Genomic DNA, 26,171 nt, shown 5'->3' with positions numbered 1-26,171 from the left:
TTAAAAGTAGATTAAGCTCTATAGCAAAATAATTCCTAAGTGATGAATGAAGTGTGGAAAAACAAATCATTTTGATTGTTTCAATTAAGCTTATATATAGAATGTAGTTTTTAACTATAGACAATGATAAACAAAAAAGACCAAGACTTAGAAATAAATAATCCTGCAACTTTAGAATTTGTGACCCAGTACAATACCATGCTATACTTGAAGTTGTCAACTAGTGCCCAGCAGCAGAGAGAGGGTAGGACTCCACTTGGGCCTGCCTGGAAGGCATCCAGCTACATCACTCACATCACTGACCACAATGGTTAATCTCGACCAACTAAACATGCTAAACTGAATTTAATGAAGGACGGCTTCATTAAATGCTTAGAAGAAGCCAGACTCTGATCTTCAGAGGGAGAGAGCAAGGGATGGAAGGATGGACCAGCTATAAGTACATATTGCTTTCAAACATTCCTTTAATAGATAAATGATGCTGCAGTACCTGTTTTCATTATTACGAGACTCCTCTGTAAAAGTTGTATCTGAAATTTAGGGTCTCCAAGGCCCACCATGACAACATCTTTACACACAGCCAGGTAAGTCTGTAAGACACACATGGGTTCAACAACGACAATAGCCATTTAAAAAGGGAGGCAGTCAAGCCTAACAAAGCCTCTCCTGTGATGTGCTAATATTACAAACTGTATTTCTCAAAGAATTTCCATAAATACATAATTTTCATTGTTTCTATAGGAACTCTCTAGACATTTATGCAGTTCCACAAACCTAACTAAATACCACATGTTAAACTACATTGAAATTATGCAGAATGTGCTTTTGTAAACAGAAATGCCATTCTTGGTATTGTGAAGCAGCACCGGGGTCTAAATCACTTCACAACAATATAAGCAGTCTTGAAAATACAGCACCAGCTGTGCCCCAGCTGCTGACCTGGATAACCTGCTGATAGACGTCACTCCGAAGCTTCAGATACTCTTCTTCTTGGTCTTGAAGAAGAGGTAAAACTTTGTTTTCTAACCAAGATCCAGTTTCATTCAAGATGGACAGATGTATTTTCTCTTCTGAGCAGAACTGTCCAACACAACAAAGAAGCCAGTAAGTAACAAAAGCCGCTCTGACACAGGATGCTCGGAGCACCAGAACCAGACAGCCTACCGTGTACTGAAGATGGACGCTCAGCCTACAGTAGAGACCAAAGGCGTGCAGGGCAGTTGCTTTGTTGAAGTTGAGGGCATTCCCACTTGGAGACTGAAGAAGTGATTCCAGATCTGCCTGTAAAATCACAACCCAGGACCCACGTTCTGAATGGCACATGACCACATCAAAGCAGGATGACTGCAGTGGCAGCTCTCTCTGCCACCCTTGCACCTGAACACCATCTGCGAGTGGGCTTTAGAAGCACACAGCAGAGTTAAGAGGTGCACAAGGCCCCAGGATCACTGTCCACAGGGACCACGGTTCATTTCCTCAGGGAAGGCTCTGTTGAACCACCATCCTGGATGGCAGCAATGAGGACTGTTCGGGGGAGACTCCTACAGGAGGAGGTCAGGGCCAGTGCAACGGGGGAAAAACAAGACTCCAAAGGGCAGTTGGGGCACAATGAATTCATGTCACATACTTTCCAAGATTCCTAGAAAAAACAGCCGAAGATTCTGAAGACTGCTAGTACTTCCTCACTGTTGCCTGGTATAGTCTATTTTGAGACAGGGAGAGACAAACTGGAGTCCTGACATGCCAGAAACCGTGGAGAAATGTAAGCTCTAAACACTACTTGTGAGGACACAGGTCCTGGAAATGGCACTGCTCCTGGGCTCACCTGTCCACCTCAGAGTCTTTCTGGACACTCATTCTCAATTCCTTTCTAGCTTACAAACATTATAGCACCAAAGCACAAAAACTATGCATCTTATTGCATCACTGTTACTACTATTTGAAGTCACTTTATCCTCCAAGACAAGTAGTTAGTTACCTTGGACCCCTCAAGTGCCTTTAAAAGCTGGTTAAGTTTCTTCTGGGGTGCAGAGAGCAGACACTCTCGATTCTTTGGATGGGTCAGCAAATACTCCATGTACAACAATGCTAACTCAGGTTTCACTGGGCATGTGTCATTGATTTGCACTTTACGTTTAGAGGCCAAATTACCCTGAAGGAGAGCAGTGGAACAAAGAGGCAATTAGAGCGTATGCTCCCATAACATTGGACAATTTCCAGATGCCCTTGTTCTCCACATTCCAGAGAGGCATGGCTGTATACACACCTTGGTCTGAGGTGGCCTTGTAGGCAGCCAGTCAACAATGAGCTCCAGGACATGTGACACTTGTCCCCAGGAACAGAGACAATCCAGCAAGGTACAGTAGCTCCTGCCTGTAACACTCTCCTCCTGATTCCTCAGGACAGAAATCACACCACAGCTGAAAGTCAAGTACAGAAAATCAGTTATTACTTCTACAGAAAGCCCCCACTGTCCCACAAGGTAAGGAAAAGCAAGATACAACTGACTGCATCGAGGGTACACAAACCTCATAGTTACACTGGTACTTGCTCCCCCACGAAACAGACTGTAGCTGCAAAAGGACATGTCCCACACCTCAACTGCCTTCTGTTTCTTAGTGCCAGCTGTCAGATTCCAGAGGTGGTCCTAATTTAGGACATTATTTTTTTCTTTTTTTTTTCATATCTATATCTATATCTATATATATATATATATATATATTTCATATAATACACAATCTATCACACTTCCCCCCTCCCCCAACACCTCCCAGATCCTCCCCACTTCCCTACCCACCCAACTTCACCTGTTTTACTTTCTCTAAAAAGCAAACAAAAAACAAATAAAAGAAACACACACAAATTAAAAAAAAAAAATCCCACAAAATTAGAAACCCAAATATCCAAGCAAAAGACAAAAATAGGACATTAAATTTGTAATGCCACAAAATGTTCACTTTGGAAGCTGGATGACCTGAGTTTGATTCCCAGAACCCACAAAGAGAACTAATTTTCAAATGCTGCCCTCTGGCCTCCACACACTCTGTGGTGTGTATGTGTGTGCATAAACACACATACCAACAAAATACATGTAAAAATAAATTTTTAAAAACGTTTTTTTCTTTTGAGTGTAAATAAAACCAAGTAAGTTTTACTTTTAAGCAGCAAACTCCAGAACTACACTGCCCAATAAAAAAAAATAACATGCGAGGCCTGGAGAGATGGCTCAGTGGTTAAAAGCATTTACTGCTCTTGTATGGGACTCAAATTCAGTTCCAAGCACCCACATGGTGGCTCACAATCACTTGTAACTCCAATTCCAAGGGATCCAACATCTTCTGACCTCCACAGGCTCCTGAATACACATGGTGGACATATACTCGGGTACACACGCACACACGCATACACGCACGCACGCACGCACTTTTTGAAATAGTACATTAATAGAAGTTCAGTGAGCAAAGGAACTCCATTTGCTCACCAGCCACATAAAAAAGGTTGTGTGCTAACTACATAAAGTGTAAAGAGAATTAGAGAAATGGATTTCAGCAGCTCATTTACTCCTCCTCTTGAAAACACCACTTTAACATGTACTCACAGCACAGTCTAAGTACTTGGAGCCACGTGTGGTCAACAGTGACCACAGGCTCTAGAGCTTGCCCCTCTGGATATTAGACTAAATGTCCAGACATCATGGGCATGCCCAGTTCCTCATGGTCTCTCTGTGACAGCTTCAGAGTCCACTGAAATCGAGTCCTGACAATCTCTCTACACAGAGGGCAAGGCAGGAAGGAGAAACACAGAGCAGGTGACAGACAGAAAACCCCACAGGACAGATTCTTGCTTTGAGGCAGCATACCTGAACACAGGGACAGCAGAGGCTGGCAAGAAGGACATTAGCATGAACAAAGGGATCTTGCAGCGCTCGTCCTAGAAACACAAAAAGAAACATGAAGCTAACACAGAATCGGCAATAGGGTATGTCCACAGTTGCTCAATATCCAATAATTATTCCAATATCTAGAGAAAAACAAATCTGAAGGTGGCCCTCAGGTTTGAGGATGAGACTACTTGAATCAAGCATCCTGACATTTCTACACCACCTTCACTAGGCAGCAAACACTAACTGCACCAAGTATAGTCATGGAAATATATTTACTTTCAAAACAATCAGGATGAATGGGAAAAGCTGACTAATAATTTATCCTGAACATAACTTTTAAGAGAACAGAGCTATTCGGATAATATTATACAAGATGAACCAGGCAATGTTGTTAGAGGGAATGCACATGCTTTGGAGCTACAAAATGAATCTCAGTCTAATCAGATCCTACACCAAAAAGCTGGTAAAACATAGGAAAGTGCCTGAATTCCGTCAGTTTCCTCCTCCTAAAATGCAGAATGCTATTAAAGACTGAATGAACCAAATCAAAAGAAAATGGGCAAGGTGAAACATAAAGTGTACCAAGTGCAATAAACTGCAGCTTAATTAGTCCTATTATTGCAACAATAATGTAAGCTGAGCAGATTTTAATTACTCAGAATCCATGGAGAACACTACATAATGGATGGGGAGACGGCTCAGTGGTTAAAGTCCTTTCCATTCAAGTTTGGAGACTGGAGCAAGGATTCCCAGAACCCACATACGTTCTGGGTGGGTGTGGAAGCCTATCTGTAATTGCAGTGCTCAGAAAGTAGAGACAAGGGGTCCTCAGGGCAAGCAGGCTAGCTAAACCAGCCATACTGATGAGTTCCCGAAAATAAGCATGAACACAGAAAGAGGAACAAAATTAAAGTCAGATATATTATTCACCTGCATTCAATTATTGTGACCACCTTGACCCCTAACTCCCAGTATCTAATTAAACAAGATGGCAAGAGTAAATAGCAACGAAATATTTTTGGAAATCCTGAACAGAGTATAATACATGATAAATATGTGGGTAATGCATTTAGTAGCTCAATTTAACCATCCCACAAGTTACACATACTCTAAAACATCACACTTAAAAAGTACAAAAAACTTTTCCCCCCATTGGAGAAATTTATTTATTTATTCATTTTACATACCAACCGGATTCCCTCTCATCCCTCCTCCTGCTCCCTCCCCACCTCCTTCTCTCCCCCACTCCCACCCACCCCCCACCCCACCAACCCACCCCTCCAACCCACCCCTCATTCACTCCTACAAAAATCTAAGTTCTCCCACAGGAGGACAGCTAAGCCTGGTACATTCAGTTGAGGCAGGACCAAGCCCCTCACCGCTGCATGAAGAGTGAGCAAAGTGTCCGACCATAGGTTACGGGATCCAGAAAACCAGCTCATGCACTGGGGACAGAATCTGATCACACTGCCTGGGGCCCCTCAAACAGACCCAGCTACACATCTCTCTCCGTATGCAGAGGGTCTAGTCCAAAGTATAAAATTTTTTCATCTGCCAACTAAAAATATCTTCTTTGTGCATGTTTTATAAAAGCAAACGGAGAATATCAAGGGTAGAATGATATGAATGGGAGTAGGGAGAGGAAGGAGAGAAGAAAATATGGGGAGCATCAACTAAAACCAGGAAGGTATTAAAAAGCCTTATAGAAAGTCACTCCTTCGTAAGCTAATTAAAAATAGGCTTCTTATTAACAGTGATTGAACAGTGGTACTCTGCATGAGTAGCTAATGCTCCTCCTAGAAAACAAAGGTTACTAAATGAAAATCCTAGTGCCAGGCATGGGATTTCTCTCAGTTGATAAGGGAGGTCACAGAGGAAACTAAAATAGCACAGGCTATTGCCAGTGTTCTTGGATGACTACCAGAAATAGATGGTAAAACCTAATTGCTGAAGGTACTACACACTGATTGCAGAACAAACAGAAATCAAGCTGAAACTAGGCAAAAAACTTCCTCCATCAGGCTGGCTTGATATGCAAGCTGCTAGAGAAGTCATTGATGGTCTTTTCCTGCAGCGGACCCTGAAGCAAACAATACTGATGTGCCAGGCAAGATGTCCCCGATAGTGTAATAGTGGCACAACTGTTGAGGAGATAACCAACCACTTTGTTTAAAAAATTGGGTTAAGGCCTACTCCACAGGACTGATGTCATTCCTGGTACTATGAAATTGGTCAAAAGCCATGGCTAAGGTCTAAGTCCTAGGAGGAAAGCAACTGCTTTTGCTTTGCTAAATGGGTATGTGTTTATTTATATTGTGAAATATTTGTTTAACTATGTAAAGATGTGTTGCATTTGTTTAACTATGTAGAGATGTGTTGCATTTGTTTATCTTGAAGCATATTTAACTATGTAAAGATGTGTTACATTTGTTTAATTATGTAAAGATGTGTTGCTATTTTACCTTGCCTGCCTAAGGCACCTGACTGGTCTAATAAAAAGCTGAATGGTCAATATTCTGGGAGGAGGTAAAGGTGGGACTTCCAGGCAGGGAGAGTAAGTAGGTTAATTTAGGCTCGAAGAAGAAAGAAAAAGATGCCAGGGGCCAGCCAGTCAGACATGGAAGAAGCAGGACATAACTGAATGAAAGAAAGGTTGTGGTGATATTTTGAACAAATAAAATTTGCCTGAAGATCAAAAGACAGAACAAACCACTAGATTAAACACAGAAGTCGGGCAGTGGAATTAACACCTTTAATCCCAGCACTAGGAAGGTTGAGATAGGAAGTGATATGGCTGGGCAGAGAAAGAAATATAAGGCAGGAGACAGGAACTCGCTCTCTTTCAGGCTGAGGAGTAGGTGAGGTTAAGAGATAGTGGCTGGCTCCTCTGCTTCTCTGATCTTTCACCTTTCACCCTGATATCTGGCTCTGGGTTTTTATTATAAGACCAATTAGGATTCATGCAACAAAAGGTAAAAAGCCCCAAGGCAAAACATAGATGAACAGAAACAGGCTAAATTAAGTTAAAAGAGCTAGTGGGACAAGCCTAAGCTAAGGCTGAGCATTCAAAATTAAAGTAAGTCTCCATGTCTGTATTTGGGAGCTGTTTAGTAGCACAAAGAAAATTCCAATCACAGGTATGCTGTAAAACTGCTTTCTAAATCTGTAGGTTTATACCCATAGATTGAGGCTGGTTTCAACCTTGGTCAGAGAAGGCTATTTTTGAGGTAGACATCAATTAATGCAGAGACCACAACAGGCCAAAGTACTGAGAATGACTGCTGAGTGCTCAGCTCCAAATGGGCCACCTCTATCAATTCCTTCCCCACCAACGCTCAGGAAACACCCAGAAGAGGGAGAAGAAAGTGCAAGAGCCAAAGAATGGAGGAAATTGCTGTTTTCTGGACGTGACATGACCATAGCACCCATAAATTCAGAAAGGCTATGGTTAGCTGCACAAGACCTAGACAAGATTGGTCCCATCAACATTCCAGCACAGAATGAGCTCATGAGACCCCACTCCTAGCTGAGGAGCTATTTATTGGAAGTTAATGGCAGATGGGTGAAAAGCCATCTTTCTTGTCCATGATCTAGTAAATAAGCCCATACCCATGTATATGCAAGCAGGCAAGTTAATTAAACTCAGGAGATTAAAAAATTTTAAAAAGGCTTAAAGAGGGCATGTTGGGAAGAAAGAGCTCAGAGAGAGTGAGAGGGGAATAAGAGAAAAGAATGGGAGCAGTGAATAATAGCATCAAAATAAAGCAAGTATATAAAATTATCAAAGAATACTTAAAAATATATTTTAATGTATTTATGTATTTAATATATTATATATATGCATATATATACATATTTATATAAAGCTTTATTGTATGAGTTCATGTTTTTGGTAGGCATCTTCTTCAATCACTCTTCACCTTTTCATTGAGACAGAATCTCTCACTGAACCTAAAATTCACCAATTAAATTAAGACTGGCCAGTAAGCCCTGGATCCTCCTGTCTCAGTCTCCCCATTATAAACACATGCTTCTATGCACCACTTTTATATGGGTGCTATGGATCAAACTCAGGTACTCATGATGGAACAGGAGGCACCTTACCAAATAAGCTATTTCCCCAGCACCTAAAAATCTTTTAATTAAATTGATCTAATCTGTCTGCCTTGATAACACAGACACAATTCATACCATAGAGAGATCTGTTTCCTGTGTACACTCAAACACCTTAGGAAGTGCCTACAAGATGGGACATTCTGTTCATAAGACAGAATCTTCTTCCTAAAACTGCAAACAGATTAGATCTCCAACATCAGAAAGAAAAGCCAAGGGCTCACCTGAGACAGTACCCTGGGTACCAAGGATACCCAGGGAGGGAGATATGCTAAACTCATGACAAGGTGAGGGCCAGCACACCCTTCCTGCCGTGGGTACAAGACAGAACTTCCACTAAAGAAGAAACCAATGCCATCACAAAGCACCTTACTCATAAGAATGGCCTAGACTTACCTTGAACACCTTCAGATACTCTGGAAGCACAGATGCAAACTTGTTAATGGTATAAACTTTGGCCTCTTTATTATTTTCCAGACTTCTCTGGATGTTCTTCCAGAGGATCACAATGATTTCTAGCAGACCCGCCATGGACGCAGTGTCATTCACTGACAATGTTTTGTCTAGTACCTAAGACATGAATAATGTTACTGTGAAAGAATCCAATGACAAGTAGTAAGAGACAAATGTACTACCTTCAAAACCACATCTCAGAATTGCAGACACAAAACAATGTAAAACTGTAACGTTAACTTCCATGGCACAGTAAAACTTTCTTCACTACTTTAGAACCTATCTGTATCTAGAAGGTAGATGTGTTTCCAAATTTCACCTAAGAAATAAAATCTAAATTAACTCAATATTCTATAGTGAAACAGTCTGTATGAATTAAAATGTTTCTAAAATCAGAAACTAGCACTCTTTACCACACGCCCCAAGCAAATGGGATTACACTACACTACAAGGCAATTGCTGAGCATGGCTGTACAACATGCCTGCCCCAGCAGGCACTGCTGCTGAACACTTTTTTTCTGAGGCTAGCAGGATACAACTCATAGATGTCAACAACCCCTAAAATCATAGGTTTCTATAGCTTACTGAAAAACAAACTTGTTTATAGTTTCCTATTGTGCTGGTAATACAAAACAACACCATATCAGAATGCTCAGTGCAAACCAGACATGCGTACAAAATCCCTCTCTCCAGAGCAGGTGATCAGACCTGGCTTGTGACTTGTACAAGAGTGACAACCATGGAGATACAGACACACGATGGATAAAGTAGCTTCCTAACGCTGAGATGAGAAGGTGACTCAGCTTAGTTTTAACCATTCAAATGTGAGTACAAAACTAAGTTTGATTAATAAGAATATGAAGAAGCAAACATAGTTTCTCCATAGTTAGCTATGTCAGCATGCACTAAATGCTTTGAAATGTGGGATAAGGCAATCAGATTGATAGAGCACCCTGTTAGTAGTTTGGATGCTACCAAGAACAATGTGACAAACTGAGCGAAGTTTTCACCCTGGGATTAACCTTTTCTATGCTCTAACTCTGTGAACAGAAAAGGAATTTATTGGAGCACATTTACATTTACACTGAGCATTACAGCATGTAACCACTAGGTACTACCAGCCTAAGAAATAGTTTATTTTAAAATAAACCACAGAAGCTCAATATTTTAGCACAACAGCCTTATTAAAATTTATGAAACCCACATTTCCTCTTTGAGAATAACACTTGAATAATGTACTAGGCTCTTAAGTAATGGTTCTTTATTTTACTTTAGCAGGCTAGGCTAAAATACTTTAGCAATACTAGGCTCCTAAGTAATAGTTCCAGAATTTTATTTTAGTACAGAATATCTTTGGATGTTACTAGATGGCCATGAGAAAGCTGTTTGTGTGTTTGTTTATTTATTTGTTTGTTTGAGACAGAGTCTCTCTACATAGCCCAGGCTCTCCTGGAACTCATTATGTAGACCAAGCTGGCCTTAAACTCAGAGATCCATCTGGCTCTGCCACCCAAGCGTTGGGATTAAAGGTGTATGCCTTGCACCATGAGAAAATTTTAAGAGTTCTTCAAAAACTTGGGCATGGTAGTGTGTGCTTATAAACCCGAACTCAGGAGGCAAAGGAAGGAGGATTATCATCAGTTCAAAGCCACCCTGGAACTTCCAGGACAGCCAGGGCTACATAGTGAGACAATCTCAAAAACAAAACAAAACAAAACATTTTAACTACATATGTATTCTTAGGATAACTATATGACAAGTTATATATTTTTTCTAACATGGGTTACAATGTTACAAAGCTATGTACTCTGAACCCGTCAACCTAGAATGAGAATTCATTTAACAAATTAGGTATTTTGTGCACAGGGTAAAATGGAAATCATTGTCTTTTCCAATGATACAGAACCTCACATAAAAGATGTAGCAAGCTTTCTCAGTAGTATCTAGCCACAAGGGTAAAGAAATTCTCAACTAGTACATTACCAAACTCATGTTCACATTTGCAAGGTCATTTTCAATCCCAGTCATAAGGCTACAATGGTCCACAGCAGGATGTTTACCCATGTCTGTCAATGCCAACTACCTCATGTGCTAGGCTGATCCGTAGATCAGTAGATCACCTACTGATTAGAGCACAAAATTGACATGGGGGCCCAGCTAAGTCTCCTGAAATGCTTCACACACCCTATCTACAATGCAGGGAGGGTAAAAAGAGCTTGAACTCTACCTATCAGAAAAGGCACTGGTCAGCCAAGGTACAAATGTGAAATCACAATGTTCTATGTACTCCTCTCCCTCTGTCAGGGACAAGTACAGAATCTCTAGTTAGTGGAAAAATACAGACCCCCCAATAAGACAGGGAACTAGATCAACTTACAGTCAGGTTGCCTAGCAACAAGACATTGAGTCAGAGCCCTTGACCCTCTCACCCTGTAAACATCCTATACAAACATCCTGTTAGCTTACCCCACCTTATGCAGATGACAGCTTCTTGCTCCACCCACCCTGCAGAAACTATATAAACCCTTTTGGAGAAAACAAAGTTGCACCTTGATCAAAATCCAGACTTGGTGTCTTTCCTTTGTATCTCCTGTCCCTACATTCCCTCCTTAGGGTGGTCGAGAACCTGTTGTAGCCCTGCGGGCGGGGCATCCCTATACTACAAAACTTTCCTGTATTTCTTCAGCAGTTTCTAGTGACCAATTTCAGACCAAACTAGCCGAACAAGGGACAAAGGGGAAAGTCCATCTCCTCGGGGGTGGGCTAGTTCCTGTCAAGATGCAATGGGAGAAACACTGAGATAACCACGACACTGGCAGAGAAGTCACCCCATGGAAGAGGCAGTCTGAACATAACTGCCTACCCTTTCTAGATGGGTCCCAGGGTAGCCAGCCCCAGGGCCTGGCCGTGTAGTAAGAATACTAGCACAGAACTTTAGCAAAGGAAAAATTGGTTTTGTGATTTTCTATGACAGATTTCTAATCTATTTGGGTACTACAAAAAAAAAAAAAATCTTCAAAGTGCCCATATATAAGCTTAAGATACTGCTTGCAGGCCAGGCGGCCATGGCGCACACCTTTAATCCTAGCACTCGGGAGGCAGAGCCAGGCAGATCTCTGTGAGTCCGAGGCCAGCCTGGTCTACAGATTGAGATCCAGGACTGGCTCCAAAACTACACAGAGAAACAAAAAAAAAAAAAAAAAAAAAAAGATACTGCTTGCGCTTGCAAGCAGTAGTGTATTTAAGACTTAACTGGCTATTATTGGTCACATTAAGTTTTAAAGACAAAGCAGCTAACTAAAGACAATTCTACAAAAAGCTTGCATCCATCCAGAAGTTCATCCCCAAAATGTTTCTAGAAGAACCTCCTATCAGTAACTTTGACAGACACCAGCTCCATGTCCAGAATCTAGCTCAACAAACAGTATTACACCCAAGGAATCAAAGGCAGAGATGCTCAGAGCAGAGAAATATGGGATAAGGTTGCCAAGAGTAAGAATATTCTTTTTTTTTTTAAATATTCCTCCAGGATCTAAAAGTACAAAAGATATACTACAATTCTTTAAAAAAATGTAGTTTATGACTTTTTACAAACCATACTTAAGCATCTTTACTGGAACAAGTGGGAAATAAAAACATCCTATACACTGGTACAGAAATAATGAGAAGTAAGAGAGGCACTCACACTGGCGTTCTCCTTCTCGCACTCCTTATGGGCCTCTGGGCACTCTCGGAGAGTCCTCTGGATACAGGCATTCAAGCAGTGGCGGATGACGTGGATGAGCTTTGCTAAAGTGGTTAAGATAATCAACAAATACATGAATCTTCTATAAAATTAACTTTCTGATTAGGAAACTAGGATCTCAAACAGTAAAGAGTATTACTTTCAGGCAAATCCCTAAGAGATGCCAGAGAGCACGAAGCTTACTCGAGTGACAAATAGTGAGCATCTGTACCATGCAGTACACTGAGGAGAGGCAGCAGGACAGGGAAGCAGAGATGCAGACCTATGTTGGTGCTGGCGGTATGCTCGTGGGCATACTGGTAGAACTTCCTGGCAGCTGCACGGTTCATCTGGATCAGTGTGACACATCGCTCGCACCACACCTCCTCTGGCTGGTTCACAGGCAGAAAAGAATTGAAGATGAGGCTCACCAGGCGCCGAGACACAGGCCGAGAGTCCATTTCGAGGCGAACCAAAATGTCCTCCATGGGGCATATTTTCCAAAACTAGAGAGTAAAAGTGGAAACATGCAAAAGGAAATAATCAATAGTTCCTACAATCTTGAAAACTGCTTAAGTTTCCAAAATATAACAAAGAACTAATTTTTATATTCAAGAAAAATCATTTCAAGTAGCTGTATCAGAATCTGAATTTTCTGTGAGCCAGTGTAACAAGTCTACGTTTTAAAGAAATGTAACATGTAACATAGAATGAGGCTGTGGAAAGGTCAACTCTGATTCCTTAGCATGACTAATGCACAAATGATAGCTCTGATTAATCAAGCTGATCATTTCTACATTGTAGATCCACTAATCCATTAACTGATCTAGTAACAATAATTTTTTTAACCTATTAATAGTTTTGAAATAAGCACCCTACTCATCTCTCTTAAGAGACTCAGAGCATCCTTCCTCAATACACTAGGACTGCTGGCCTGCTCTTTCTACTGTGAGCAGTCTCCTTGTCCAGCTCTGGAGCTCCCACAATCACATACTCCACAAGAGACAGAATTAGCTGTTTGTTGGTGGTGGTTTGTTTTTTGTGTTTTCAATCAGGGTCTCAAGTATCCTGGCCAACCCCAAACACACTTTGTATCTGACTAAAGACTGATTACCTTAAATGCCTGATCTTCCTGTCTCCACCTCCTGAGTGCTAGAATTACAGGCATACACCATCTTTGTGTATGTAACACAGGTGTTCTACCAACTAAGCTACAACATCAACTCTAGCACAGGCTTCTGGCACCTGGGCAGCTCGTTTGCCCATTTCTGTCCTTACCAACACACACACACACACACACACACACACACACACACACACACACACACACACACACACACACTTCTTGGCCAAGGGCCAAGTCCAGATAAGTTATAGTGAGTACAAGGCACAAGTTGTCACTCTGAACAGCATACTAGCAGACATGTGGGTGACAATGCTCTTGGCAATGGATATTTCCAAGGATAGGCAGGCACTAAGTGTTATCATTTGCCCAGGCTAGCCTTGAACTCCTTTTGAACTTGAAATTCTCTTGTCTCAGTGGTAGAGCACCTGCCTAGCATTCATGAGGCCCTGAGTTCAATGCCCAGTATCAAGGAAATAAAATTGAATTGGAGCTGGGAAGAGGACAACTCCTATGTCTTCTTTATTATGCCAATAAAGTGGTCCATGCCCAGTGCACACTTACCATGTTACAAGCAATTCCTTGGTCTATAAAACAGGAGAGATTTCAGCTAACCTTTGCAAGTAATAAGTAATATTTAAGTTCTTACCAAGTGCTAAATATGTATAGATACATCAAACATTTCAATGTTTAACATGTAATGAAAATGTAAGGGGAAGACCTGCAAGATGGTTCAGCAGATAAAGGTGCTTGTCACCAAGTCTGACAATCTGTGCTCACTCCCTGGAAACCACATGGTGGAAGGAAAGCACCAATTCCCACAACTGACCTGACTCTGACCTCCAAGTATACTGTACACACATGCCCCATCACACAAGAACAATGCCTTAAAAATATGTAAAGGTGATTACTTATATTATTAGTGTCTTTCCAAAAAGAAACATGTGTTGGTATTTCTAGAATTTTCCACAAGAAACACAAAACAAAGTTTTATGACAATCTAGCAATACACTGGTTATCAAACTGATTAAAATATAACTGTAAAGGTTCTCAGAATTAAACTTAGTCTTTCTGTTGGGTGATCACAAATGTGCTTTGTGCATTTCAGTCTTCTCCAAGAACGTCCTCCTTACCTTTGCAGCTCTCACAGCTTTGATTTTCAGCAACAAGTCCACAAAAGCCACCCTCACTTTCTCTGAATTATCGTGGAGACTGTACCTGAGTGGTGGCAAAAGTTGTTCTAATAATGGGTGGCTCAGTTTGTTATCCAAAATAATGGGCAAGCACTACAGAGAGAAAGAGAAAAGCATTTCAAAATCAGAATACACCAATAAAACATTTAGGCAGGAAACACCTAATTGATGTTGAATCCTATTCCTGCCAGAAAACACCACCTTCATCCAAGTTCCACATGGAAGGCATGCTTGGAGCCGGTGAGATGGCCAGCAAGACATTCCACAGAGGCAAAAATGAGGACTTCTATAGTACTAGAAAACTACACCCAACCCAAAGACTAGTGCTATGGGAAGTAGACATTTTATATAGAAAACATGTCTCTTCTTTGAAACAGGTTCTCTAGGCAACTCAGGTAGACTCCAAACTCAGAATCCTCTCGCCTCACCCTCCTGAGTATTTCTGGTATTATAAAACTATTGACTACACACCTGGCTAGAAAATACTTTAAATTTGAATTTTAAAAGCTTAATTTGGTGACTTGAAGAGATGGCTCAGCAATTAAAATCATGCTGCAACTGCAAAGGATTCAAGTTCAGTTTCCAGCACCCATGCATGGTAGGGTTCACACCCACAGTTAAGACCAGCTCCAGGGCGTGGGTGAGCTGGCCCTGAGAATGTGATTGTAAGAGAACTAGCCCCACCCCTTATCTACCATATGGTGGTGTGGGCAAGGGAGGAAACCCCCCCCCCCCCGCGCCCCCGCCACGTCCCTTGAGGCCTGTGGTGAGAGAGCTGTCCCTGAGGTCACTAGAGCAAGAGTTGGCCCTGCCTCTCACCAGCTTCAGCACTAGGCAGAGTGGCCCTTACATCTCAACTAGGCAACACACTAGAGCTGAACTTGGTGGTGTAGGTGTGGGCAACACAACATGAGAGACGGAAAATCAGTCCCGCCCCTTGTTCCTTACTACATAGGGTGAGTTAGGAGGGGCAGTACTGAAGAGCTCACTCTGGTGTTGAAGATGAAGGAGAGCTGGCAGGCTGAGCAACCCAGCAACCACCCAGACCCGGAACTAGAGCTATAAGTTGGCCCATCCCATCATCTACCCCATCTATGATCTGTGGGAACACGTGAAGGGGTTGGGCCTGCAGACCCAATATTACAGAATCTCCATGACACAGAACAACAAGACATCCAAGAGGAGTCCCAGTGAGGGCCCAGTATTGATGATGTAGCAAAAACCAGAGACCTCAAACCAGACCAACAACTCAATGCAATGAACACTTGCAAGTAACACTATATGGACTAAAGGACTACGTGACTCACTGTGTCACACTACAGCCTCCACGAGATGAGTGGGATCAAGATGCATGATGTGAAATCCACAAAGAATCAATAAAAAGTTAAATTTGAAAAAAAAAAAAAAAAAAAAAGACTGGCTCCAGGAGGATCCAATGCCTCTGGCTACTCTAGGAGAGGACCTAAGTTCAATTCCCAGCACCTATATGAAGGCTAACAACCATCTGTAACTGTAGTTCCATGGAATCTAATACTCTAGTCTGGCATCCATGGGCACCAGGTACACACATAACATACACCCAAAACACCCATACACATAAAATACTTTTTTAATTTTAAAAATAAATAAAATTTTACCAAAAAAAAAAAAAAAAAAAGCTAAAGTTTTGGTCTAGAAATACAACCACAGCCGGGTGGTATAGGTGCACACCTTTAATCCCAGTACTTGGGAGGCACAGGCAGGTGGATCTCTGCTAGTTCAAGGCCAGCCTGGTCTACAAAGTGAGTAGACAGCCAGAACTGCAACAGCGAGAAACTGTCTCAAAAAACCAAAAGGGGGGGGGGGAGAAAAAGAAAAACAACTACAGTATCAGTAACATATCCATATTGAGTAGGACAATATATGATTTTCTAACATTCCCCCCTTTTCTCTATTCCCTAAAAATCGCTGTAGTTCTATAAAACTATTCTACAATAAAATGTTATCTTTATACCTTTAAAAACCCTACCTTAAAAACAGAACAACGAACATCAGCTGAACTTGTATCAAACGCCAGCTCCCCTGTGACTTTCTTCAAGAGGTCAACGAGAATGGTTGGGGGCATCATTTCCCAGTATTTACACGTTATTTTACAAACACCAAGGATGCCTGTGGAACGGACCCTCGGATAAGGATCTTCTAAAAGGCTCTAGAAGTAGAAGGGGGGGAAAGTTACAATTCTTAAATTATTGTTTGTGTTACATATTAGCACTTTGGGAATTTAAAACTTAGTAACAGACACTTAAGGTTGCAGAAATACTGGCCATTTAGTCCATGTCCCTAGGCACCCTCAAGGGTACTACTTCCAGAATGCCAAATCCGCAGCTGTTCAGTCCCTCATATAAAGCAACACAGCATCAATCCATGCTTCCCATATAAGGGTTACATGAGTAGCTAGTCTACTATATTGTTTACAGACTAAAGGCATGAAATAGAATCTGCACATGTTCCAAATGGTGTCATAGATGAAGACACTGAATAGGTCTAGGACCTGCCGAAAGTCACAAAGCTATTACATGGGAGCGGTAGAGATCAACTGAAAAGAAGTCAAAGTGACAACACTTAACTACTGGAGACAGGGCATGCAAACCCATAATCCTGGTAAACTTATGAGGACACATAATGGAATGTTTCAGGAGTGACTAAAGAGGAGGAAGGAATACTGTGGATCTGTGCTTCTGGGGACATGGGCAAAGTGGGTACTCCTCTGCAGGATGGCCCTGCTGGCAAGCACTGACCCTGCAGCTAGCTACAAGGCATACAGGTCAGCAATGAACACACAGCACAGCAATACATACATAGAGCTCTTCAAACTGCTTCTGGATTTCACTGTCCATTTCGGCAGCGATGAAGTTTGGGTCTCTAACAGGAAATGCTTCGACAAACAACAACGCAGCATTTGACCGAACTTCAGAATTCCTGGCCTATAAAAACAGGAGTAGTTTCAGAAGTCCAGAGTCCAGTGTTCCCAAATTAATGCTTCCACAGTTTCAGCAGAAATTCATTTCCAAATCAGAGATGATTTTGGGGGCTGGCAAGATGGCTCAGAGAGCAAGGGCATGTGCTCCTTCCTGCACCCGACAATCCTAGGACTACACACAGTAGAGAGAACTGACTCCTGCAGGTGGTACTCTAGCCTCCACATATGCTCCCTACACCCATAAATAAATACAATTTAACAAAAAATAAAAAGATAATTTTAACCTTTAAATTGGCAAAACTAGGCTGTGGGTGTAACTTAGTGGAAAAATACAGTATGTGTGGGGCCCTGGGCTCTACTCTTGGCATCACAAAAGTAAGTAAATAGCCAAACTTTGTAAAGTCAAATTAAATTAAGCCAAACTCTCAGTTCAATGTCAACAGATATTAAAGACCAACTTCCTCACTTTAAAGCTGCATTAATTAAACTTTGCAATTTCAGCCTTAAAAAAAAAAAGAGCTCCTGTATCATAAGAGACGGTTACTGCCAGATTCTGTCGGTGTAAAACAAGGTGTTCAACAAAACACTCAGTGTCTGCCCTCTGCCCTTGTCTCAGGCATGAGAGTGTAAGAACAGGCAGGTGGCACAGCTGTTACTCCACCCAGCCTCACTGATGTTTACGCACACCTCCAGTCCCTCTGGACTGTCTGTCACAGTAACTACGCAGTAGAGAACTGATCCACCTTTATAGTTAAGTGGGTCAAAGAAATGGTCTTCATAAAGGATAAAAACTGAGAGCCAGGAATGATGGTGCATACCTACATGAGGCTGAGGCAGGAGGATCACGCGAGCCCAGGTGGCTAGTATGGGCAACACAGTGCAAAAACATAAGATATTTTGCTCTGAAAAGTCATAAAGCATCCTCTCCCTTCTTATTTCACTGCCTTAGTAGGCTTCTGAATTAGCACAGGCTCAATTTGAAGCACAGGCTGCACAGGAAACACTAAACGTTACCTTCAGTCCTCTCCAGAGGATGGGCTTATATAACCTATACAACATCTCTTCCACTCCCTGACGGACTTTCTGTTGGTGAAAGTAACTCAGCACCTAAAGGCCAAAGAAAGAGAAAGGAAACAAAGGCTATAGAGTTATTTGTAAACATTTCAGTCAGATGTAGTGGTGTACCCCTCAGAAGGCTGATGCAGTGGTATACCCCTCAGGAGGCTGAGGGAGAAGGATGGTGAGCTTGAAGTCAGCCTGGGGTACAAGAATCTATCTCAAAACAAACAAACAAAAATTCAAGAAACCAGAGGAAAGGTTTATTCTGCTCCATCCCACCAGTGTGACACTTGCAACATTCTCTGGCAAGACCTACAACAGATACAAGACAAATCACAAGGAGTCTTGGCCAAAGTATTGATCCACAGCCCTGAACTCTAATATCATCTGGGTTCTAATGTCTACCACCCAGTGATCCATGGCAGTTGTCCCACTAATTGAGAGGTTGAGACAGAAAAAAGCTGAGCCCAGGAGCAACAGGCCATCCAAGACAACTCAGCAAGATCCCATCTCAAAAAACAAATAAATATAAAAATTAAATTCCTTTTTTTTTCCTTCAGTTTTTCAAGACAGGGTTTCTCTGTGTAGCCTTGGCTGTCCTGGAACTCACTTTGTAGACAAAGCTGGCCTCAAACTCAGAGATCCACCTGCCTCTGCCTCCCAAGTACTGGGATTAAAGGTGTGTGCCACCACTGTCTGGCTAAAAATTAAACTCTTACTAGCCTATCAATGGCCACATAACCGCCACAGATCTCTGACTTGGTGAGTAAAATGGAAGAAGGGAACATGAACAGGACTTTGCCTGATTCTTCTGGACTCAAATGCTCATTAACCAACTATTGGCTCCAATACCCACCAGAGATAGGCACCAGCTACCTTAAGACTGCATATGAACAGGCTTCTACAAATATTCTAAAAGAATACTCCTTTTAGCACAAGCTTAAGTGAGATACTAGCTTCCTCCCAAAACTTGTGATTAATCAGAAACAGACCATCTTTTTCTGACAGTCAGAATTGCCCCACAATTCTGTACAGACCCTTGAACCTAGCCAACTGGTCAACCTCGTCCCTTCAAGAATTAAAAAAAAAAAAAATCAATTTTGCTTTATCACTAGAATCCACTCCTCCAGAAAATATATTAGTGAAAACCCTCTGAACTACAGCATGAGCATGTTACTGTAATGAAGGGTTTCATTCTCTATTTAAATTTTTGAAAATGTCTCATACTACACATCTCAGGCTAGCTTCCAACTCACGATCCTGTTTCAGCCTCCAGATCAATGGAACTACAACAGACACTACCACACTCATTTGTTTTTATGAGTCTCATAGTTAGTGGAGTTTTCTTTTTGAGTACAATGCTATCATCTTTTGGTATGGATGGTATTCTCACTTCACAGAAAGACTTTAAGCAGTTTAAAAGAGAAACACAATTCACTTGCCATAAAGTTACTCTTAAAGCACATAGGCCCAGCTGGCTTAATGATAGTGTACCCTTTCTTTCTTTATCACAGAGCTGGTGGCAGAAACAAACTGCCAAGATACCAAATATAAGAATTCTGAGAAACTCCTTTGGTGGGGTGAAATTATGAATTTTTAAATTTAGCCAAAACAAACAAACAAACAAAATATATATAAATAAATAAATGCAGGTCAAATGATTGGCTGTGTGCCCCCCACCCCACCAACCTTTAGACTTAGATGGAGGTTGACCAGTTGGCCTTTTAAATTTTATTAATTTAATAAATGTAGTGAAAAGGCAGTCAAGTGGTTGGCCCTTTTTCTTTCTCTCTTTTTTTCTCTTTCTTTCTTTTTCTCTCTCTCTCTCTCTCTCTCTCTCTCTCTCTCTCTCTCTCTCTCTCTCTCTCTCTTTCTTTAAATCTTGAAGGGACGAGGTCGACCAGTTAGCTATGTGGGTTTTTGTTGTTTGTTTGTTTGTTTTTTTCCTTTAGATTTAGATGGAGGTTGACCAGTTGGCCTTTTAAATCTTTTTAATTTGGTAAGTATAGTGAAAAGGCAGTTGCAGTGGTCAGCCTTTTTTTTTTTTTTTTTTAATATACTATACTAGTTTGTTTTTTCAAGGAAGGAAAGCCTTTAATACCAGCACTTTGGGAGGCAGAGGCAGGTGGATCTCTGTGAGTTTGAGGGTATCCTGGTCCACAAAGGGACAGCCAGGACTCTACAGAAAAACCTTGTTTCAAAAACAAAACAAGCCGGGCGGTGGTGGCGCACGCCTTTAATCCCAGCACTTGGGAGGCAGAGCCAGGCGGATCTCTGTAAGTTCGAGGCCAGCCTGGACTACCAAGTGAGTTCCAGGAAAGGCACAAAGCTACACAAGAGAAACCCTGTCTCGAAAAACCAAAAAAAAAAAAAAAACAAAAACAAAACAAAACAAAATAACAATAATAATAAAATTATTTTAAGATGAACCTCAACCTTTCTTACCAATGTCACCCTGGTCCCAAAGCTGTCCCCTGACAAACCTCCTGGTCACTATGGGCAGGTTCCATATCACAATCTGTGCTAAGATCCACTAAAGAGAGGAACCCAATATCTGCTCCAAGTTCAAGCATTCCCTGGCTTGATATGTAGCTCAGTGGAAGAACACTTGCCTAGCATGGACAGGTCCTAAGTTCATCTCTAGGTCAACAAAAACAATCAAGTTTAAGCACTCCCAACTCTTTAGAATGAGGTTTTTCTTTAGAGAAAAGTTCTAACATTATAGTAGATAGAACTACCTATGGAGATAAGTCTTCTTGCCTGCCTCCAAAATTGTTTAGGGCACAGACAAGGCCCTCAAGTCCTACAGAATCCTCGGCCAGCCAAGAAGCACCACTTTGGATTGGGCCTAGACTGGTTGTACTACTGAATCAGAAACTTAAAGGCAAAGCCCAGTGTTGCTCAAATGCCCTGTAGGTGATCTGATGTATCTAAGCTCAGGAACCTCTTGACTTAGGATGAACATGGCCCAGCTCAGGAGAGACCTCACTAAATGAAGGAGCCAAAGGCCTGGGTTAAATCTGTAATTCCTACTACCATCCTCATTCTCAAGACCTCCCAGCAGAACAGTAACTCCATTAGATAAGCTTCAAGCAGAATTCACAGTTGAAGAGGCAGCATGGAGAGTGTCTGCGTGTGGGAGCAGCCCAGAACTCAGGGATGCAGCTCAGAGGCCCAGTATCAACTGTGCTCTAGATCCAGTACATGGTGGGAGTTATAGTTATGAAATGAGTTTGCAGTAGAAACTACCGAGTACCGGGTACAGGGGTTACTTTACTACTATTACAGTGCATTTCAAGTAAAGCTGAAACAGAACCTCAACAAATTTGCTCACAGTTGGTGGATTAGAGGTGCCTCACTCACCTCTCGTACTTTGGAGTGCACTGGAGACCTCCTTGGAAGGTGGATGCCATGGAACATGAAGTCCTGGATGCAGTCGTTTTCAATGGTCTGAAACAATAAGAGCAATGACAAGCAGACATCCCACAGGCCGTGTGCATTGGCAGGCAAGAATGGGATCCCCTTCTTTAGAAGAGAAAGCCTAGGCTATTCTGTCAGAGCTGTTACTATATGTCCACACCTCTCACTGTTCCTTCAGTTTCAATACAAAGAACACACTTAGTTTGCTTCTATTTTATCTGATGGTGAGTTTGAGCAATGTAGCAAGGTAAGCTCCTCACGATCATCAGAAGCCAGCTCTCAGCAGATGAAGTAGAGGCTGGGAAAAAGGAGTATACATTGACAGAGAGAGACCTCAAAACAGTTACACTGACCTGGATGAACATCACCAGCTTGAACCTGTTTCAAGAACCTCTCCAGAAATGCAGTGGAACTGCCTCTACCGTGGAGCTCAGAACTCCAGAGACCAAAATGAGATCATTGGGGACTCTGACAAGTGCTGGGGAAAAGTGTATGAGAAGCTCCTTGACAACCCACAATGCTAAAGAGCCGCAGGGTAAGACAACAGAAAGCCAGGCCCAGTAGACTATGTGTTACCCTGCACTCCAGGGCCAGGGACTCGGTGGCTTTAGAGAAGGACATCTTGACCTTCCCTGACATCAGTGATACATCTCTGAATGTGGGATAACATGCTATCTGACAAATAATGAGACAGGAGCTATGCCACCTGTCCTACAAGTTACATGTGCCACAAAGACAGACTGGAACATTCAGAATATGGCATTCCCTTCTACAGGCACCTCCAACACATCAATGGCACAAACGTAGAAAGGAAAACAACAAGCAAAGCCATGAGAGTAGCTTTCCAGATCCTGATAAAAGGCACTTGCTGCCAGGCCAGACAATCTGAGTCTAATATCTAAGAACCACATGGTAGCAGAACTGACTCCTGAAAACTGTCCTCAGACCTCCACACATGCCACAGCACACATGCACCCACACTCATGCATACACAAGTACAAAACATAAATAATGTTTAAAAAAAAAGAATATATACAAAAAAATTAAAAATAAAAATGGCCAGCAGTAGTGGCATACACCTTTAATCTCGTCACTCAGAAAGCCAGAAGGTGGATATCTGGGAGTTCAAGGTCAGCCTGGTCTACGGAGTGAGTTCCAGAACAGCCAGAGCTACACAGAGAAACCAAAAAAAAAAAAAAAAAAAGATATATACATACATGCACATGCACACACATATGTATATATGTATCTTTCTATATGAATTAAAATGATGAAACAAACCTGTAATTCCAGCATTTAGAAGGCCAAGGGAGGAGGACCACGAATTCAAGACCAGCCCAAACTCAAAAAACAAAAGGAAGTGGGAAGAACTGGAGCAATGGCTCAGTAACTGAGACTAAGAACTGCTTTTCCAGAGGACTCAAGTTCGATTTTCAGACGTGTCAGGCGGCTCCCAACTTCTGTAACTCTAGCTCCAGGGGATTCAATGCCTCTGGCCCCCAAAGACCTGAAACTCAATGTGTATAGACCCTTGCAGAGATACATAATTAAAGTAACAAAATGAGTTATAAAAATTTAAAAACAAAAAATAAGCGAACTAAAATAATGCAGAATGACACCCTGGTTCTGCCCTCCTGCCAAAAAGACTACACACTTTTAAACTAGTTTATAAAGTGTCTGCAGGAGAATGTAGTAACTTTTGATCTCTAGATGTAGAAGAAAGTGGCAAATACTAGCTATAAAGTGTAAGCAGGCAGAAAGGCGGTGTGGACAGAAACTGCATGATCATCAGCAAGTGCACTCCACTGCCCTGTGGAAGCCTTCCCACCTCCACCCGTCGCTGCCAGCTCTCCACAGAGAAGAGTCAGGAACATAGAATGAGAAAACAGACAATGGGCTGACAGACGATTGAGGCTGAGAATGGCCAAGCTACATCTTCCTACCACAGACAGTCCAGCTGCGATGGGCTAACTATAATCAAAGCAAATGGCACCAACTTCTTAACATAACAGAAAGCGGCACCTTAGCATAACACAAATGCAGCTTTACACTTTCAAGTAGTCAGAACAAACACAGAAAAAACAAACAGGTCAAATTATTTTAACAGTACATTTTGTTTAGCCCAGTACACCCGACTTGCAACACATCTCCCTTTGACTAGCAACACTCCAACAGCCCAATAACCAGCGGTAACTGGACAGTCCAGACCCAGACATAACAGAATACGGAACACAAGCCCTTGGACTTCATGGAAACTACACATCCCAGTAAGGTGATAGCTGGGACGATGCCTCAACATGTGGGCAACAACAGGAGTCAGCCTGTCACATTTCTATCAGCATCACTAATCAGCTTTATTTTCAGATAGATTAGGCACAAGTTTTAAATAGCCCACCCTTGGATACTTAAGTAACTAGACTACAACAGATATTAAATAAAATCAAAATACCTCCAACATTTTCCCTGAAGCCTTTTTCCAAGCTCTGAAATAAATTTCTGCAATGTGCACCATCAAAGACCTATTAAAAAAAAAAAAAGATGTTAATAGATATTTAAACATTATACCTTTACCATATACCACCACCCTTCAGTCACCCTCCTGCCCTAGGAAGAGGAAACTGACATAGGATCATCTGCAATGTTACCTGCCCGAGATGGAAAGAGGAGGATGACAGGATTGGGGAAAGGAGGCTGGAGAAGACTCCTCAGTCAAGGCCTCAGTACGAGCACTACCACTTCCTGGGACGCAGTGACAGCACAGGCTCAGAACTAACTCTAAAGTCAACACTTCAGATGTGGGCTGGGGAGAGCTCAGCTGGTAACGGCACTTGCTGCCAAACCCAGTGACCTGTCAATACCGAGATGCCAACTGGTGGGAAGAGAGAAGAAGTAACTCTCACCTCCACCTGTGTGCTATGGCACACTCACACCCATACCCAAATACATAAATCGTTAAATACACTAGTTCTTTACATACAGGAAAAGTTGCAATAGAATTCAGCTTTAGAATCACCTAAGTTTAGAAATTAGTTCAGCAAAAATATTTTACAAAAAAGGATATATGAGAAAGCAATCTAGAATACAGCAAGAATTCGGCACTCGGATTAGAATCAAATCCCAACTCAGTGCTTATACAGCTACCTGACACTAAGGAATTTAGAAACTGTAGCCTACCTCAGATGTAGGAAATGCTTTTTTTAAAATGCAGAGGAGGTACTCAACAAAGCACCTAAGCAAATGCACACACTTGCATGGAAGCTCTGACTGCTGAGTACAGGAAGTACTAGGCTAGAACGTCGTGCCTCTGGCTTTTCCTACTTACACAGCTCCTCACAGCAACCACACAGCTCAGCCCATACTCAATTAGATGGGGCACTCCATACTCAAAATGTCCCCTGAATACTAATGACATGGACTTCGTTGTGAATGAGACAAAGCTCTAACTGTCAAACACCTGACAAAAGAACCACCACTGCTTTCTGCTCCAGCTACTCCAGAGACTGGAGACCAACCTGGGCAGCAAACATACCATCTTGAGGGAAGGGAAGAGGAGAACTAAGAACTACAAGTTCAAATATCAATTTCAATATCACTACTGGAAAAATGACTTATTAGAGGAAAACAACTACCTAGTATTTTAATATAAACAGGGTGGTGCTTCACAGCTGCAACAGGGAAGCTGAGGCAGTAAGAAGTCACAACACACACATACACACACACACATGCACCATTCACACATACACACATACCACACACACACACCATGCGCACACACCAGACACACACACATACACTACACACACACACACACCATGCGCACACACCAGACACACACACATACACTACACACACACACACACACACACACACACACACACACACACACACACGCGCGCGCGCGCGCGCACCATTCACACATACACATACGACACGTACACACCATGCACACACACATACACCACACACACACACACACACACACACACTACACACACATGCACCATTCACATACCACACGCACGCACACACCACACATACACACACACTACACACACATGCACCATTCACACATACCACACGCGCGCACACACACACACCATACACACACACTACACACACATGCACCATTCACACATATATACCACACGCGCGTGCGCACACACACCATACATATACACACACACTACACACACATGCACCACTCACACATACACACATACCACACGCATGCACCATTCACACAT

General features: G+C 42.1%; 1 protein-coding gene across 3 annotated transcripts in view; it reads right to left on the bottom strand.

Annotated features, from left to right (window-relative positions):
* Ncapg2 (non-SMC condensin II complex subunit G2) overlaps nucleotides 1-26,171 on the bottom strand; it is an 86,057-nt gene that overhangs the window by 31,440 nt on the left and 28,446 nt on the right. For all 3 annotated transcript variants that reach the window (XM_076551565.1, XM_006988297.4, XM_016006766.3), the window contains exons 8-22: nucleotides 24,377-24,446; nucleotides 21,871-21,957; nucleotides 18,463-18,555; nucleotides 17,327-17,452; nucleotides 16,498-16,677; nucleotides 14,430-14,582; nucleotides 12,457-12,679; nucleotides 12,135-12,238; nucleotides 8,393-8,566; nucleotides 3,860-3,930; nucleotides 2,267-2,420; nucleotides 1,979-2,152; nucleotides 1,165-1,281; nucleotides 940-1,080; nucleotides 491-590 (exon numbers count right to left, since the gene is read on the bottom strand). In XM_076551565.1, coding sequence (XP_076407680.1) covers nucleotides 491-590; nucleotides 940-1,080; nucleotides 1,165-1,281; nucleotides 1,979-2,152; nucleotides 2,267-2,420; nucleotides 3,860-3,930; nucleotides 8,393-8,566; nucleotides 12,135-12,238; nucleotides 12,457-12,679; nucleotides 14,430-14,582; nucleotides 16,498-16,677; nucleotides 17,327-17,452; nucleotides 18,463-18,555; nucleotides 21,871-21,957; nucleotides 24,377-24,446 — 1,967 coding nt within the window. The remainder of the gene's footprint in view (nucleotides 1-490; nucleotides 591-939; nucleotides 1,081-1,164; nucleotides 1,282-1,978; nucleotides 2,153-2,266; nucleotides 2,421-3,859; nucleotides 3,931-8,392; nucleotides 8,567-12,134; nucleotides 12,239-12,456; nucleotides 12,680-14,429; nucleotides 14,583-16,497; nucleotides 16,678-17,326; nucleotides 17,453-18,462; nucleotides 18,556-21,870; nucleotides 21,958-24,376; nucleotides 24,447-26,171) is intronic.

Source organism: Peromyscus maniculatus, chromosome 14 (genome assembly GCF_049852395.1).
Source record: "Peromyscus maniculatus bairdii isolate BWxNUB_F1_BW_parent chromosome 14, HU_Pman_BW_mat_3.1, whole genome shotgun sequence".
In the NCBI taxonomy this organism is placed as follows: domain Eukaryota; kingdom Metazoa; phylum Chordata; class Mammalia; order Rodentia; family Cricetidae; genus Peromyscus; species Peromyscus maniculatus.
Note: the sequence above shows the minus strand (reverse complement) of the source record. Positions and strands in the feature narration are given on the sequence as shown.